Here is a 17,386-nt window from a genome sequence, read left to right as displayed (position 1 = left end):
GACCGGTTAAGATTTAGGTATTTGCGCACCGTGGGAGCTTTCTGCAGCAACACACCTCTGCGTGAAGGACCGGGTTAGGCTAAGGAAGGGGTGGATGGGTCAAGTTTTTCATTCAGGGTTTGAATCAAATTCACGGGGAGTGGCAATTTTGATGAGTAAGAAAATGGAGTTGGTGAGTGTGAAGGAAGTGAGGGATCTGGGTGGGAGGTATGTGATTGTGCGTGGGGTATTAGAAGGGAAGCCAGTGGTGTTTGTGAATGTATATGCACTGAATTGGGAAGATGTAAGTTTTATGAGGGGGTTGCTGGCAGCAATCCCGGACTTGGCAACGCACCAATTATAATAGTAATCTCTATTTGTGTCACAAATAGGCTTACATTAACGGGTTGCGATTGTTGGTTACTTAGTAAGTTAAGATGTAATCTCCTGTTTGTTATCTTTTTGATCTTAGTTGTGGTGGGCGGTCCGGTAGCACAGTGAGTAGCACTGTTGCTTCACAGCTCCAGCATCCCAGGTTTGATTCCCAGCTTGGGTCACTGTCTGTGCGGAATCTGCATGTTCTCCCTATGGCTGCATGGGTTTCCTCCGGGTGCTCCGCTTTCTTCCCACAAGTCCCGAAAGACATGCTGTTAGACATACTGGACATTCTGAATTCTCCCTCCGTGTACCTGAACAGACGCCGGAATGTGGGGACTTGGGGCTTTTCACAGTAACTTCATCGCAGTATTAATGTAAGCCTACTATGACAATAAAGATTATTATTATTATCGTGTTTGATGTTTATTTCTAAATGCCTTCATAAAAATATTTTTTGAAAAAGTCTTCAGTACTATTATTAGAATGTTATCAGAGCCCAGAGCCTTTTCACTATCCAGTGCCTTCAAACGTTTCTTGATATTCCACATATTGAATCCCTTCAGTGTTTGTACTGTGCTATAGGTACAATATTTTTGCGAGGGGTGGCACTTGGCACAGTGGTTAGCACCTCTTCCTTCGGTGCTGAGGACCCGGGTTCAAATCCCAGCCCTGGGTCACTGTCCATGTGGAGTTTGCACATTCTACCCGTGTCTGCGTGGGTTCACCCCCAAACACAAAGATGCGCAGGTTAGGTGGATTGGCCACACTAAATTGCCCCTTAATTGTGAAAAAAAAATTGGGTACTCTAAATGTATTTAAAAAAAAGTACTTCATGCAAATGTAATGCCAAGAAATGCCTACTCCATTAATTTTCATTGAGCAACGAGGTCTGAGGCATGAACTAACAATTGCAACTATTTGGCAAAGATCCATTTCTTTATTTACTGCTATATAAAAGCTGTGGACAAAAAACGGAACTCAGTCTTCAATTTACTGGAGCAGAAAGCATCACCAGGATCCATTTCTTTACTCAAGAGGGTGAGCAATTATTAGAATTGGATGGCTAAAACATAAACCAGATACAAAATTTTAAATGCTGCCACCTTTATGTCGCATGTATTAAATGTTTACTGACCAAACTAATATGCCTAGTATATCACAAAGCATGCATTCGAGTGGGAATGAATTTAATTCTGTTTCAATTTTTCCCCGAGAAGTTTATTTTGGCTCATGATTTAAAACGTGAACGTTGTGCATGGGCAAGCTTGAGATTTTTCAGTGTTGGTTAGTGGAGGAGCCTGAATATTAACTTTGTACTGAGAGATTCCAAAACAGTTTTAAAACGTAATCGTCCCAAAGGAAATTGTAATCAGGACACTCTAACAGTAACTTGCGTTGGTTGAGCAGTGCAGATACTTATTCTCAAGGGAAAAGGCTGGTTGAATCAGGGGATCAAACTGAAGCAAGTGAATACTGTACTACTTTCACTCACTACAAGGAAAACATGTTGGATCATTGTAAGCCGGAGGCTCCTTAACTTCACCAAAATAAACGCACTATTGATCTGGTTAAGTAGCAAAGTAATAAGTGGTGCCAAAGCAACTGTGAAGGATTTTTAAAAAAGTTTAAATTTGAAAGAAAATGTCCCCAATCCAAGAACAGCATTTTTGATTTAAAATGTGATAAGCAAAAGATTCTGGAGCTGAAGCGGTATTAAGCATTTAATTTGTGAATCAGTCAGTGAGAGCAATCCAGTGTCCCTTAAGGTAATTATGTCTTACGGAAATATAACAGGAAAATGTCATTTAACTACAGGTACCGGCTCTGTCATTCAACAAGATCATTGCTCTGCTGTAATCTAGCCCCATATACTCCTTTGCCCAATTTGCCTTCATAACCTTGGTTAACAAAAATCTATCCTCTCAGGTTTAAAATTAATCATTAATTTTGCACCAATTGCGGTTTGCATTAGAGTTCCAAACATCCACCACCCTTTGAATACAGAAGTGTTTCCTAATTTCAGTCCAGAAAGATGTCTTTAATTTTATTTTGGTGAAGCTAAGGAGCCTCCGGCTTACAATGATCCAACATGTTTTCTTTGCAGTGAGGTGAAAGTAGTACAGTATTCACTTGCTTCAGTTTGTTCCCCTGATTCAACCAGCCTTTTCCCTTGAGAATAAGTATCTGCACTGCTCAACCAACGCAAGTTACTGTTAGAGTGTCCTGATTACAATTTCCTTTGGGACGATTACGTTTTAAAACTGTTTTGGAATCTCTCAGTACAAAGTTAATAGTCAGGCTCCTCCACTAACCAACACTGAAAAATCTCAAGCTTGCCCATGCACAACATTCACATTTTAAATAATGAGCCAAAATAAACTTCTCGGGGAAACATTGAAACAGAATTAAATTCATTCATTAGGCTGGGAGAATCGTGCCCAGTGTCTTAGGTGGCTGCAATTCACCAAGTGATTTGAGATCTATTGTGGTTCAGTGCCCTCTGCTGGGGTATCCGGGAACAGGACAAATAACTGGTTATCTCCTTAACAAGTCCAATTGAAGAATTATTACTGAGGCGCACAGCATCCAAATCAGGAAGTATCAGTTACAGTACAGAGGTCAGTGCCAAATCATGTTCAGAAAACAAAATAAAGAGAAAAAGAGCAAGATGGGACAGAGAGAGTGAGAGATAAAATGCTGGGGTGAAATAAATGGGAAGTATAATCTTGGTTTGTGCAATCTCTTCTTATAACTTAACCTTTGGAGTTTAGTTATCATCTCAGCAAGTCTATGTATGCCATGCTCCCTTCAAGACCCAACATGTACTTCCTAAGATGTGGCAATCAGACGTGCTCGCAGCATTCCAGGTGAATCTAACCAGAACTTTGTGTAGTCAAAGCATGATTTCCACACCCTTGTATTCTGTGTCCTCTAGATAGAAAGGCCATTATACCATTATAACTATATAATCACTAACCAACATCACCTTTCTACTCCTCTTCAGCTCTAAAGAAGAGTTATACAGACTTGCAATGTTAAGGCTGGCCGGCATTCTGTGAGGTCAGCAGCCAGGGATGTGAATCCCAATGGCTCAGTGAATTGGGCGTCCGGCAAAGAACAGGTTTCAAGCTGGTCATGAAACCCAGTGCGAGTCCCCCGCCACCCCCTCCCCCCTCAACAAAGTTCCTAATAGCCTAATGAGGTTCCTGCCCAGACCCGCTGGGAACATGCAAATAGGTAATTATCCCACATTTATGGGCAGAAAAACCTGATTCATCTGCATCCAGCCCCCCCCCCCCCCCCCCACCACCCTACCCCCACCAGCCAGCCAGGCGTCCCACTGGTGTGAATTGTTGCAAGTCCTGACAAACAGGGACGTGGTGCCTTGTAGTCTGAAGGGTGGCAAGGAGCTGAGTACCCTTCCTCCAGTTGCCTCCAGGCTGCTGAGGGGGGCCATTCTTGGGAGGTTGGGGTCAGGGGAGGTCAGGAACTTCAGAAAGGAATGGCAGCGATATAGAGTCAAAGGACTGATCCCACCTCCTAGAAACACCTTCCAAGTGCGTGGTTGAAAATTTGGCTCCAGGACTGGGTTTAGCAGCCATGTAAGAGCCCACAGAACCCATGAGCAGCAACACAGAGTTTCTTAGGTGGAAATCATACTCTTTAGCAAGTGATTGCCAAAGAAGAAGATGTCAAAATTAAAGATTTTTGAGAAGACAGTGAAAGTCTTCCCATCTGCACCTTTAACCCTTTAAACCATCAGCATGCCAAGTTCAAATATCTGTGAGATGAAGATAAAAGTATTCCCTTTAATATGGTGGAAACCTTTGTGATCTTATTTTCATTGCCCTTTAACTTTTCAAGAATGTGTGCATGCTTAGTAGCCTAAAAGCTTTGAACTGCATTGTTTACATTCATTTTACAGATCATTGCCGTTTAAAAGTCTTTTGATTGACTGACCAGGCCGTACAAAGGAAGGATTACTGCTGTTTCTTTATACAGCTCCACAGGGGTTCCATTAACTCAGGGGAGCGGCTGTTTTCGAACTGCAATTTTTAAAAAGAGGCTATCTCTTTGTTTTCTAGAGCTGGTGGATCCATGCAAAAACTGTCATTTAAATGGATTTAACACCTTGGGGGAGCAGGATGCTAAAAAAACTTTGAAAAGGCCTAAAATATTGTTGGATCTGCTGGGTAGTGGCTGCCCAGGCCCTGGCAGCAGCAAGGGACAACTTGGTGCCAAGTCCATCAACTTGGGGTGCCCACCTCAGGATTGGGTTAGGCTGGTTCAGACTGCATTACTGCAGTCTGTCTTTTAAATGCACCCCTTTGGTGCTACATACAGGCTCCTGGCTGCTCACACTGATTTTGATTTGATTTGATTTATTATTGTCACATGTATTAGTATACAGTGAAAAGTATTGTTTCTTGCATGCTGTACAAACAATGCATAACGTACATAGGGAAGAAAGGAGAGACTTCAGGATATAATGTTACAGTTATAGCAAGGTGTAGAGAAAAAATCCACTTAATACGAGATAGGTCCATTCAAAAGTCTGATGGCAGCAGGGAAGAAGCTGTTCTTGAGTCAGTTGGCAGGCACACTGCTGAGTGCTGCCTGTGAAAGTTCAGAGAGCCTCAGGTCATCAGGGAACCCACCCAGACTGTTCCTCTCGGCACCCTCATACCCTAGCTGCATCATCAGGGGTGTGGCCAAGCTCAATCAGGGCACCTCCACAGAGGTAGGGAGCAGCAGAGCTCACCCCAACCAAAGGACATCAGCACCATAGCCTTTGGAACCCTCCTTGGTTCTCTGTCCCTCTCACTCTCATGGCAGAGGCCTCAGAAGTGACCGCTTCACTTCAGGATCGCCAGCTGTCTCCTCCTGGTGAGGCTGGCAGCGTTAACTGCCTCTGTCATCTCCTCCAGGCACTGCTCAGGAGGGCAGGCTTAAGTCTGCAGCCCTCCTTGGGGAAGAGAGTATCCCTCCTCCCCATTGGCATGCTGTTGGTCTCCCTCGGACTCCCGAACTCGGGGGCAAGGCATCTTCGTGTCTGCAGTGGATGTGTTGTAGGTGGAGTGCTTCAAAACAGCTCCAGCTAGTGAAAGCCGGTCTGGCAAGGTGGGATGGTCTCCCTCTGTCACTGGCGGGTTGGGTACAGGCGGTTAAGATGAATGTGTTGCCGCGATTTCTTTTTTCAATTTTCGATTTTCCTGCCAAAGACTTTTTTCAGGGAGATTGAAGGAATGATTACCTCGTTCATATGGGGAGGGAAGGTGGCCAGAGTGAGGAAGGTGCTGCTGCAGAGGGGAAGGTAGGCAGGGGGTTTGGGTCTCCCGAACCTGATGTACTACTACTGGGCGGCGAATGTGGAGAAGGTGCGGGGCTGGGTCAGAGGGGTTGATTCTCAGTGGGTCAGAATGGAGGAGAGTTTGTGCAGGAGGTCGGGATTGAAAGCACTAGCAACAGCGCCGCTCCCGATAGCTCCGGGAAAATACTCAAGGAGTCCGGTAATAATAGCTTCATTGAAAATCTGGAGGCAGTTTCGGCAACATTTCTGGTTGGGGGCAGGGTCAAGGGAAATGCCAATTCGGGGGAACCACAGATTTGAGCCAGGGAAGTGGGATGGAAGTTTTCGGAAATGGGAAGAGAAGGGGATTAAGACGCTAAAAGATTTGTTTCTTAGGGGTCGGTTTGCAGGATTGAGGGAGCTGGAAGCGAAGTATGGGCTGGAGCAGGGAGAAATGTTTAGATATATGCAGGTTTGGGATTTTGCCAGGAAGGAGATACCGAGCTTCCCGGAGGAACCGGCCTCCACATTGTTGGAGGAGATGCTGAGGACGAGGGGACTCGAGAAGGGGGTAGTGTCAGCGGTGTACGGAGCTATTTTGGAAGAGGATTAGGCACCACTGCCTAAAAGTAAAGTGGGAGAAAGAGTTGGGAGAGGTTATAGAGGAGGGGGTCTGGTGTGAGGTGCTCCGGAGAGTGAATGCCTCCACCTCGTGTGCGAGGTTGGGGCTGATACAGCTGAAGGTGGTGTACAGAGCGCACCTCACGAGGGCGAGGATGAGCCGATTCTTTGAAGGAGTTGAAGATGTATGTGAACGTTGCGGGGGGGGGGGGGGGCTAATCACGTTCATATGTTTTGGTCTTGTCCAAAGATAGAGGACTACTGGAAGGAGGTTTTTAGGGTAATTTCCAAGGTGGTGGACGTGAAACTGGACCCTGGCCCCCGGGAGACCATATTCGGGGTGTCGGGCCAGCCAGGGTTGGAAACAGGTGCGGCGGCAGATATCGTAGCCTTCGCCTTGTTGATTGCCTGAAGGCGGATCCTGCTGGGATGGAGAGCGGCCTCGCCACCCTGTGCCCTGGCGTGGCAGGGGGACCTGTTGGAATACTTGACCCTTGAGAAGGTTAAGTTTGAACTGAGGGGAGTCTCGAAGGGGTTCTACAAGTCATGGGCATTATTTATTCTGCACTTTCAAGAACTGGATCACATCGAACATTCGTTGGGGGGATGGGTGAGAGGGTTGGGGGGGAGGGGGGCTGTGTATATTAAAAATGGCTATGGGTAATCCCTGATTCCTTTTTGTCATTTGTTTATGTAAACATGCGGGCTGATGTCTGGGGGTTGGTGGGAGGATGGGATCGTTGTTATTGTTATGGGGATTGACATATCTGTTACTGATTATTGTTTATTGTTGGTGGGTGTAAATTTGGGAGAAAATGTGAAAAAGGAGAATAAAAATATATTTTTTTTAAACTCCATACCACCTTTCTGGAATTAAAATTCTCAATTAAATCTATTCTGGAAAAGATTGATCAGAAGAGGGTGACATAGTTGTAATGTCCCCTAAACTAGCATTCCAGTAGGCCCTGGTAATGACAGAACAAAGAAAGAACAAAGAAAAGTACAGCACAGGAACAGGCCCTTCGGCCCTCCAAGCCTGTGCCGATCTGAGGACTTGGGTTCAAATTCCGTCATGTATTTAAATTCAGTTAACAAAATCTGGAACTTTTAAGTGTGTCTCAGTGGTGGTGACCGTGAGGCTAACATCGATTGTCATTAAAACCCACCTGGTTCGCTACTGCCCTTCAGGTAAGGAAATCTGCCATCCTTTTTTAAAATAAATTTAGAGTACCCAATTTATTTTTCATATTAAGGGGCAATTTAGCGTGGCCGATCCACATAGCCTGCACACATCTTTGGGCTGTGGGGGGTGAAACCCACGCAAAGGGGCAGCACGGTAGCCTTGTGGATAGCACAATCGCTTCACAGCTCCAGGGTCCCAGGTTCGATTCTGGCTTGGGTCACTGTCTGTGCGGAGTCTGCACATCCTCCCCGTGTGTGCGTGGGTTTCCTCCGGGTGCTCCGGTTTCCTCCTACAGTCCAAAGATGTGCAGGTTAGGTGGATTGGCCATGATAAATTGCCCTTAGTGTCCAAAATTGCCCTTAGTGTTGGGTGGGGTTACTGGGTTATGGGGTTATGGGGATAGGGTGGAGGTGTTAACCTTGGGTAGGATGCTCTTTCCAGGAGCCGGTGCAGACTTGATGGGCCGAATGGCCTACTTCTGCACTGTAAATTCTATGTATTCTATGTAAACACGGGGAGAATGTGCAAACTCCACACGGACAGTGACCCAGAGCCGGAATCGAACCTGGGACCTCAGCGCTGTGAGGAGGAAAATAGCCACCCTTACCCAATCTGGTCAACTCCATGATCCACAGTACTGTGGTTGGTTCTTACCTGCCTCTGTAATGGCCAAGCAAGCCGCTTAATTCAAGGGCATTTAGGGATGGGCAGCAGGTGCTGGCCTTGTCAGCAATGTCCACATCCCATGAAAAAATAAAAAACATTGCACAAGGTGGAAATGTTGCAGCTTCCTGACTCAATGTGTTGATGGTGGATGCGTTGCTATTAGTTTCATCTGTAAAACTAAATGATGCAGGGAACTATTCGAACCTGGAAAAGGAGTAAAAATAAACACCCTAATTTTAAGTCTAAACCTCTCTTCTATAGATGGATAGCAATGCAATAAATAAATTATGGTTCAAATCCTCCGGTCTCCAAATCGTCAGAAATGGGAGATAAGTTGGGAGGTGGATGTCAGTACCTCACGGGAGTCGTGATGCACAGACAGCTATTAGAATTGCCCAGGAAGTTTAAACTTCTGATGGACTGATTTCCACTACCATGGACTCTCTGTACTCAGGGCAGAAACCTGGGCCAATTCCCTTGAAAAATTATAGCTACCGGTAACTTGTTTCTTGGAGTAGTGCTGTGCTCAAGGAAATGAAATGAAAATCGCTTATTGTCACGAGTAGGCTTCAAATGAAGTTACTGTGAAAAGCCCCGTGTCGCCACATTCCGGCGCCTGTTCGGGGAGGCTGGTACAGGAATGGAGCTGTGCTGCTGGTCTACCTTGGTCTGCTTTCAAAGCCAGCGATTTAGCCCTGTGCTAAACTAGCCCCTGTTTCACTTGCTTTTAGATTTCATTCAAACAGTGAATTGAACTTGATATTTTTGAATTTCTTCCAACTAAATTAATTTTTCACAATTTCCCTAATTTCAGGCATCAAGCCAGTACAGCTGATTGTCCGTGTTGCTTAGCTCTGTTGGCCGGACAGTTGGTTCATGATGCAGAGCAAGGACAGCAGCGCGGGTTCAATTCCAGGACCGACTGAGGTTATTCATGAAAGCCCTGACTTCTCAACCTTGCCCCCCACCGCCTGAGGTGTGGTGATCCTCAGGCTAAACCACCACCAGTCAGCTCTCCCCCTCAGAGGGAAACACAGCCCACAGCCTATGGTCATCCAGGACTATGGCGACTTTACTTTTACCTAGTTCACACCACTGTCCTCCCCACCACCACCCAAAGGCAGCAATCATTTTCCAAGTAGTTGCTCCAGATGTAGATTCATTTACCAGTTTGGGGAAGATAGGATGTGAATGTTTATTGGCTGGGACAGACAGTCACTTCTTCCAGGTAACTTCAATATGTGAACATTGTGCACGTTCTCCCCAGAAGTTCAATGTTCTGTTCCAAAGAGAAAAATAATGATGGTAAACTGGAAATGTTGAATGAAAGGGGTCTCAGGAGAATTCATTGTCTGTACCAATTTCTCAATTAAAATTTCTCTTTATTTTTTTCTAGATTTTGTGTATGTCACTGTGATACAAAACATAAGCCCCCCAAAATGGCACAATTTGGAAGCACCCCCATGGTTATAATAAACCAGCCTGTCTCCGTAGCAAAAAGGGAATGGAGCACCGGACTGTGCAGCTGTTTTTCTGATTGTGGAATATGTAAGAATATCCCTGTCTACATATATAGTTTTGAACTGTTTGGCATAGCCACATTTCCATGCCCTATCTGCTCCCTAGTTAATTTTTGGTTCTTTCGAATTTATTGTATGCGTTTCCGATGTTACATCAGTGCCTACATTTCAAAAGTACTTCCTTGGCTTTGAAGCTCTTTGGGACAGTTTGAGGGTGGGCAATGAACTATATAAAGGCCTTTTTGTTTTCTTTTCCTTTTGCTCTTCTTGCCTAAGGCCATGCGCACTGCACATATGCAGATCCCAGTGCGCAAATTTGCACCGCACATGCGCAGTTCCCAACACACAACGCACATGCGCAGTTTGCAATGTTCTGCATATGTGCAGTTCCCAATGTTCCGTACATGCTCAGCTCCCAATGCTCAGCAAATTCCCAACGCACACTGCACATGGCAGTTCCCAATCCGCACCACACCTGTGAAATCTGAAATATTCAAAAATCGGATACACTCGGCCCCAGCATTTCGGATAAGGGATTTTCAACCTGTCGACATATGGAGCTGATCACTTACATGCTCCACATTATACCCCAGTCAAACAGTTACCACAGTCAAAAAGGCCTAAATCTTTTAATGCAGACAAAATTTAACAAGAGGTGACTATCTCGTTAAAAAAAGAATTATGAAAATTAGCTGAGTGATAATAGTCCTAGAGCTGTAGCAATATATTTGTGAAAGAACTTATGCTTGTGTGATCCTACCCATTCCTCCAATCCTGCTCCATTGAATGAACTTATTTACCCAAAAGAGAATTATACTTGGCCATCTAGACCCGTTGTCAACACTGGAGGAAGATTAATGACAGAGCATTGAGAGTATAATACACTAATATTTATTTCTCTACATCACATTGACTACATTTTTGAAGTACTTCATTGGCACATACTGCAGAGCTGCTAATCAACACAGCAAAAAACTAACGAATAATAAGTAACAGGAAGAAAATGGAAAGAAAATCCCTTCCCTCAAAAGCTCATCAGTCCAATTTACATTCAAATAATAATTTCCATGGAGATTCCCCAATTTCTTGCTGCAACTTTATTGGGAAACTGATGGAAATCATTGAAAAATAGCAACAATGGCTGTTTGCACTTTTATTGCAGGGGTTTCCAGCCAGGAATGGAGGAGATTAGGAAAATGTCTGTGGAAATTCTTCCCTAAAATCTCTAAATGCTTTGGAAAGTATTTTTTCAGACTTGTAAACAATATCCCAAATAACCATTTTATTCATTACGTAAAGTTTAGCACTTTTCCTGCATACAGACTGAAAAGACAACACACTATATTTTGCCGTATCGCTAATATGAGCTTGCAAGTGACTGGCTGTAGGATTGTCAAATTTATATTTAATGTGGCCCTGATCACTTCATTTAAAATAAACAGTAAGGAATTTGATAGGAGGTGAGAGTGTGACAAACTGAGCCACACGTCAGCCGATGGCTCAATGGTGACACCCCCACCTCTGAGATAAAGCATTGTGGGTTCAAGTCCCACTCCCAAGCCGTGAGGCAGTACTGAAGAGCTTTTCATAGGGCTTTCGATTCATAGAACATACTGTGCAGAAGGAGGCCATTCGGCCCATCAAGTCTGCACTGACCCACTTAAGCCCTCACTTCCACCCTATCCCCGTAACCCAATAACCCCTCCTAACCTTTTTGGTCACTAAGGGAAATTTATCATGGCCAATCCACCTAACCTGCACGTCTTTGGACTGTGGGAGGTGTTGGAACCAACAATTCTACGGACACGTGCTTGTAGGATTAGAATAGCGGTTTTAATATACTCACAACAGAGCCAGCCTATTAGCCATTGAACTTTCGGTGAACTGGCCGGCTGACCATGTGGTACTGATCTTTATACAGCAGCTCCCGGGGGAGGAGTCCTGGGCGGAGCCAAGGGAGAAGCCCAGTACAACTCTCGAGTATTCCCAGAGCTACTCCCCCTGGAGGTCAGATAGTGCAACTGCACTTACAATATAGACACATGTATATACAGATTATAATCCGGTGTGAATCACATTCACCACAGGAGGAAACTGGAGCAAACGCACACAGACACGGGGAGAACGTGCAGACTCCACACATGGCGCCGAGGTCCCAGGTTCAATCCAGGCTCTGGGTCACTGTCCATGTGGAGTTTGCACATTCTCCCCGTGTTTGCGTGGGTTTCGCCCCCACAACCCAAAGATGTGCAGGCTTGGTGGATTGACCATGCTAAATTGCCTCTTAATTGGAAAAAATGAATTGGGGATCCTAAATTTTTTAAAAAGGAAAAAAAAAGTTTATTTTAAACTCTACTGCCCTTATTATAGCTGCACCATCTCGCTCACCCATTAGCCCTGTGCTCACTGAACTACAACGGCACCCAGTGTTCATTTTTAAATTCTTATCTTCCTATAAAAGTCCATATATAGGGCGCAATTCTCCCATTTTCAGCCAATGTGCTCTCGCTAATGAAGAATTGGGACCAATTTCCTCTGGCATAGGAGCAAAGCTGACGTGCCATTCAATAGCACAGAGAAATTTTTTAAAAGAGGATCAGTGTTTTTTCTGGACCGGAGTGAAACAGGGCTTAATCTCACTGACAGGTCCCGCTCCTCAGAGATAGGCGCCCCGATGTCAGAATACTGTTGCCGACCCCCCCTGGATGGCGGTCAAGGCCCCCCCCCCCACCCCGCTCAATCACTGGCAAGGTCCTCCCGCGATCACTGGCAAAGGCCCTGTGATGAACGGTATTAATAACTGCCGTAAACGGTACCTGACCTTTAATACCTTGCCCCTTTAAGAGGCTTGGAACCCTGGGGGACTCCGCCTCTGGCTACGCCCCCAGGAAATGGTATATAGGATAAGGCTCCATGTGGTGAGCACACTTCTCTCGGATGCTGTTCAGTTCTCTGTAGATTAAAGCCTTTTGATTACTGACAGCGCTCTCGCGTCGTAATTGAGGGTGCCTCAGGCCCCCAATCGCTGGCAAGGGCCTTTCCCCGACAACATTTTCCCTCTCCACCTCACCCCCCCCCCACTTAGCCCCCCCCCCCCCCCCTCAGCTTTCCCCTCAGTCCAACAATTCATCACCCCCTTTCAGAAACCCCCTTACTCCCCCCTTCAGCACCCCCTTCAGGCTTCTTGGCAATGCCAACCTAGAAAGAACAGGTGTTGGGGCACCGTTTAGACACAGTACCTGCTCCTTCTGGGAAGTTGTTCAGAACAAAGAGACAATCTCTTTTTAAAACTGCAGTTAGAAAGAACAGCTGCTCAAAAGAGGAAGTATTTTAGAGTTAATGGAACCCTGTAAATCTATATAAATAAACAATGGTAACCCTGCCTTTGAAATTACCAGGACTTGTCAATCACGAGTCTTGCAAAAGGCAAGGGGCCATAAAATTTTATGTAAGTAATTCAGTTCAAAGTTTTTAGGCTTCTAAGCAGGCTTGAAAAAATTAAGGGCAACAAAATTCACTGTAATAAAATTAATGCAAGGGTTTCCACCACAGTAAAGGGAAGACTTTTACCATCATCTCATAAATCTTTGATCTTGACATGCTGAGAGAGAGTTTACAGGGCCTAGGACTACAGAGAGAAGATTTTCACTTTCTTCTCAAAGATCTTTGACATGAAATGCTGAAAGATATTTTAAAGGTTTAATGGCTACAGATAGGAAGACTAGCCAAACGACCTTCAAGTTTCGGGGCAGCACGGTAGCATGGTGGTTAGCATAAATGCTTCACAGCTCCAGGGTCCAAGGTTCAATTCCTGGCTGGGTCACTGTCTGTGCGGAGTCTGCACGTCCTCCCCGTGTGTGCGTGGGTTTCCTCCGGGTGCTCCGGTTTCCTCCCACAGTCCAAAGATGTGCAGGTTAGGTGGATTGGCCATGCTAAATTGCCCGTAGTGTCCTAAAAAAGTAAGGTTAAGGGGGAGTTCTTGGGTTACGGGTATAGGGTGGATACGTGGGTTTGAGTAGGGTGATCATTGCTCGGCACAACATCGAGGGCCGAAGGGCCTGTTCTGTGCTGTACTGTTCTATGTTCTATGTTCTATCCCAGAAAAGACTTCTGACCTGAGCCCCTCCAGCCCAAGCCCCCCTGACCCCCAACTCCCCTGCAGGATATCCTTCAGCACCCTGCAAGCAAGTGTAGAGAGAGTACTCACCCCCTCAGAATGCAAGCCACCAGGTCCACAGTTGTCAGGACTTGCACCAATTTGCACCAGGATGGTCGATCCGGGTGGAGGTGCTGGAGCATCCCAGTGAATCGGGATTCCTGCCTGATAATGAAAAGGAAATCAGTTTGAATGAGGGGTTTGCATGTTCCCGCAGGTTTAGGCGAGAACCTTGTCAGAGCCGTTGGGAAGGGGCCAGTGAGGCAAGTCAGGAGAGTCGGAAGAGGCGCAATCCCATTTTTGACCTCATGCCCGATTCATTGGCCCATTATGATTCTCGCCACTGGCTAACAGACCCACAGAATCGCCCCCATGGTTCACCCTTCCCTATCTCTGTTCTCTCCAGCAGTCCTCTGCAATCCCCCATGTACGCATTCCACCAACTAAATGCTCACATCACAAGATTGAATACATTTTTAAAAAATCTCCGCAGATTACGTAGCATCAGTGAAAAATGTACCACCATTTTGAATGAGAACCTTTCTTCAAATTTGTGTTTTGAAGAATTACATGCACCCAAAACATTAACTTCTCTGTTCTCTCCATTGGAAGTTTGTGATACATTTATATTTTATGCTTTCTCTCATTGCTTCTAGGTCTCTGTGGCACATTCTGTACATTATGCCTAGGCTGTCAAATTGCAGGGAGCATGAACGAGTGTTGTCTTTGTGGTACTTCCATGGCGATGAGAACACTCGTCAGAACAAAGTACAACATTTCTGTAAGTGAATCAGACTTTAAGAACTTGCAAAAAGATGAAGTAAAAAAAGCCATTTGTTCCATTAGCCATTCTCATCCCCTGAAGGAATGTTCTGCATAAATATTCCTTGGATCCCAAAAGTGAAGAAGCAGAATGGCAGAATTTTTATTTAGCTCATCTTCATTTTTAAATCTCCTTACTATTGCCGGTCTCCACTCAGCCTCAGATTACTGTTGCTACTATTCCAATACTCTCCCCGCCAGCCTCCCATCTTCCACCCTCAATAAACTTATTATTAAATTCTCTACATTTTCATCAAACAACAAATGAAAAACAAACAAAGCAACAATCCCAAAAAACAGCGACATCAATATATACAGTCTGACACATCAACTGGGACATTCCAGAAAAATAAGTTAACAAAACACAGAAAAATAAACCAAACCCTCCCCACCCCACCCTTCCCCCTCCCCCAGTGGTCAATGGCAACAAGTTCCCAAAAGTGCATAATAAACTATTCCCATGAATTGTAGACCCCCCTCCTTTCTCCCCGTAGCTCAAATTTCACCTTCTCAAGGGTGGAGAAGTTGACTGCCATCCCAACAGGACCCGCCTCCGGGCAATCAACGAGGCGAAGGCTAAAACATCTTCACCTGCATCCGCCTGCAGCTTGATTCAGTCCGACACCCCGAAAATGGCCTTGAGGGACCCGGTTCGAAGTCCACATGTAGTACCCCAAGTTGATGCAAAAGATCTCCCTCCAGTACCTCTCCAACTTTGGGCAGGATATGGTTTGCGGGGTCCTACCACACCGCTCAAAGACATCCTCCATCTCTCAAATAGTTGGCTCATCCTCACTTTCCTTTTCTTTCAAATTTAGAGTACCCAATTCATTTTCTCCAATTAAGGGACAATTTAGTGTGGTCAATCCACCTAGCCTGCACATCTTTGGGTTGTGGGGGCGAAACTCACACAGACACGGGGAGAATGTGTTTCTCCACACGGACCCAGAGCCGGGATTAAACCTGGGACCAAGGTGCCTTAAGGCAGCAGGGCGAAGCCACTGCGCCACCGTGCTGCCCACTCATCCTCGTTTCCTGAGGTGTGTCCTATACATGACTATCAGTTGTATCAGCCCCAACTTCGTGTATGAGGTTGAGCCGTTCACCCTTCGGAGGATCTCACACCACAGACTTTCCACAACCTCCCCAATCTATTCTTACCACTTGGCTTTAATCCCTTCCATGGACACCCTGTCCTCCTCCAGAATTTTCCTGTAAATCGCTGACACCACCCCCTTCTCCAATCTTCTTGCCAACGGTACCTCTTCCAGCAATTAGGGGGCCGGCACTATCGGGAAGCTCGGAAACTCCTTCCTTACAAAATCACAGAGCTGCAGGTACCTAAACCCTTCCCCTTGTGCCAGCCCCAAATTCTCTCTCAACTCATCCAACCTTGCTAAACATCCCCCCCCAGGAACAGGTCTTTTATTATCGAGGTGCCCATCTCCCATCCGCAAAACGTTCCTTCCAACCTTCCCGGCTCAAACCTAAGATGCCCCCTAATTGACATCTCCCTTCACCCAGCCCCCAGCTTAAGGTGCTGCCTTAACTGCCTCCAAATCTTCAGCATTGCCACATCCACTGGACTCCCAGACTACGTGCCCGGCGCTATCGGAAGTGGTGCCGTTTCCAGCGCCCTTAACCCTGACCCCCTGCACACACCCTCATCCACCGTAACCCACCGGGACTCCTTCCTCCCCCTCCCCTCAGACCCAATTCTGCAACTTCTCCGTGTTCAACGCCAATAGTTATATAATAAATTTGGGAGGGGCAATCACAGCGCCTTCCACCCTCTCTGCAAGACCATCTTCCTGACCCTGACTACCTTCTCCACCCAGATGAATGAGGTGATCAATTTGTCCACTTCTTTAAAACATAACTTGGGTAAAAGGACCGGCAGGCACTGAAATAAAAACAAAAATCACAGCAGCATATTCATTTTAGTCACCAGCACCCGACCTGCCAATGACAGAGGGTGATTGTCCCACCTTGCCAAGTCAGCGTTTACCTTCCTAGAAGCGAATGAAATGGTACCTACAGAGCCCCCCAGTCCCGAGTCACTTGCACCCCCAAATTCCTGAAGTATGTTGCCGCCCTGCGAAATGGCAGCCTTCCCATTCCTGCCCCCACTCCTGGCTCGGACAACATAAAATACTCACTCTTCTCTAAATTCAGCTTATCTCCTGAAAACGACCCGAACCTTTGGAGAAGTCGTATTATGTTCCCCACCAACCTATTCAGCTCTGAGATATACAGTAATAAATCGTCCGTGTACAAGGACCCCCCCTCGCACTATCCCTTTCCACAGTCCCGAACTCCTTAAAGTAATGGCCAATGCCTCTATCGCTAGTGCAAAAAGCAGGGGGGACAGAGGACACCCCTGCCTGTTACCACGATGCAGAGCAAAGTACTCAAGCTCATATTGTTTGTGCAGACATTTGCCACTGGTTCCAGATATAATAGCCGTGCCCACTCCGTTAAACCTCAGCCCAATCTCAAATCACTCTAGGAACAATCTACCTGATCGAGCACCTTTTCCACCTCTAGCGCCACCAGCCCCTCCATCTCCTTTCCCTCGGCTGGTGTCATGATAACGTTTAATAACTTTCTGACATTCAGGAACAGCTGCCTTCGGAGCCACCATCAATTTCTCCAATCTTTCCTGCACATTGACTATCTCTCTCTCGCCGCCACCTCCCTCCAAGGTTGGCCTGCCAGCGTACAACCCGCCTTCTCCCCAGATTCATAAACCACTCCCCTCATCTGCCTCA

At 46.0% G+C, this 17,386-nt stretch overlaps 1 protein-coding gene across 1 annotated transcript in view; it reads left to right on the top strand.

The window, feature by feature from the left end:
* The first annotated feature begins 1,325 nt into the window (after positions 1-1,325).
* The window catches only part of plac8.2 (placenta associated 8, tandem duplicate 2), a 31,745-nt gene continuing 15,684 nt past the window's right edge, over positions 1,326-17,386 (top strand). The window contains exons 1-3 of the mRNA XM_038791687.1: positions 1,326-1,395; positions 9,514-9,665; positions 14,450-14,574. Coding sequence (XP_038647615.1) covers positions 9,557-9,665; positions 14,450-14,574 — 234 coding nt within the window. The 5' untranslated portion in view covers positions 1,326-1,395; positions 9,514-9,556. The remainder of the gene's footprint in view (positions 1,396-9,513; positions 9,666-14,449; positions 14,575-17,386) is intronic.

Source organism: Scyliorhinus canicula, chromosome 3 (assembly GCF_902713615.1).
Source record: "Scyliorhinus canicula chromosome 3, sScyCan1.1, whole genome shotgun sequence".
In the NCBI taxonomy this organism is placed as follows: Eukaryota; Metazoa; Chordata; class Chondrichthyes; order Carcharhiniformes; family Scyliorhinidae; genus Scyliorhinus; species Scyliorhinus canicula.
The sequence above is the reverse complement of the archived record's forward strand: the minus strand, read 5'-3'. Positions and strand labels throughout refer to the sequence as shown.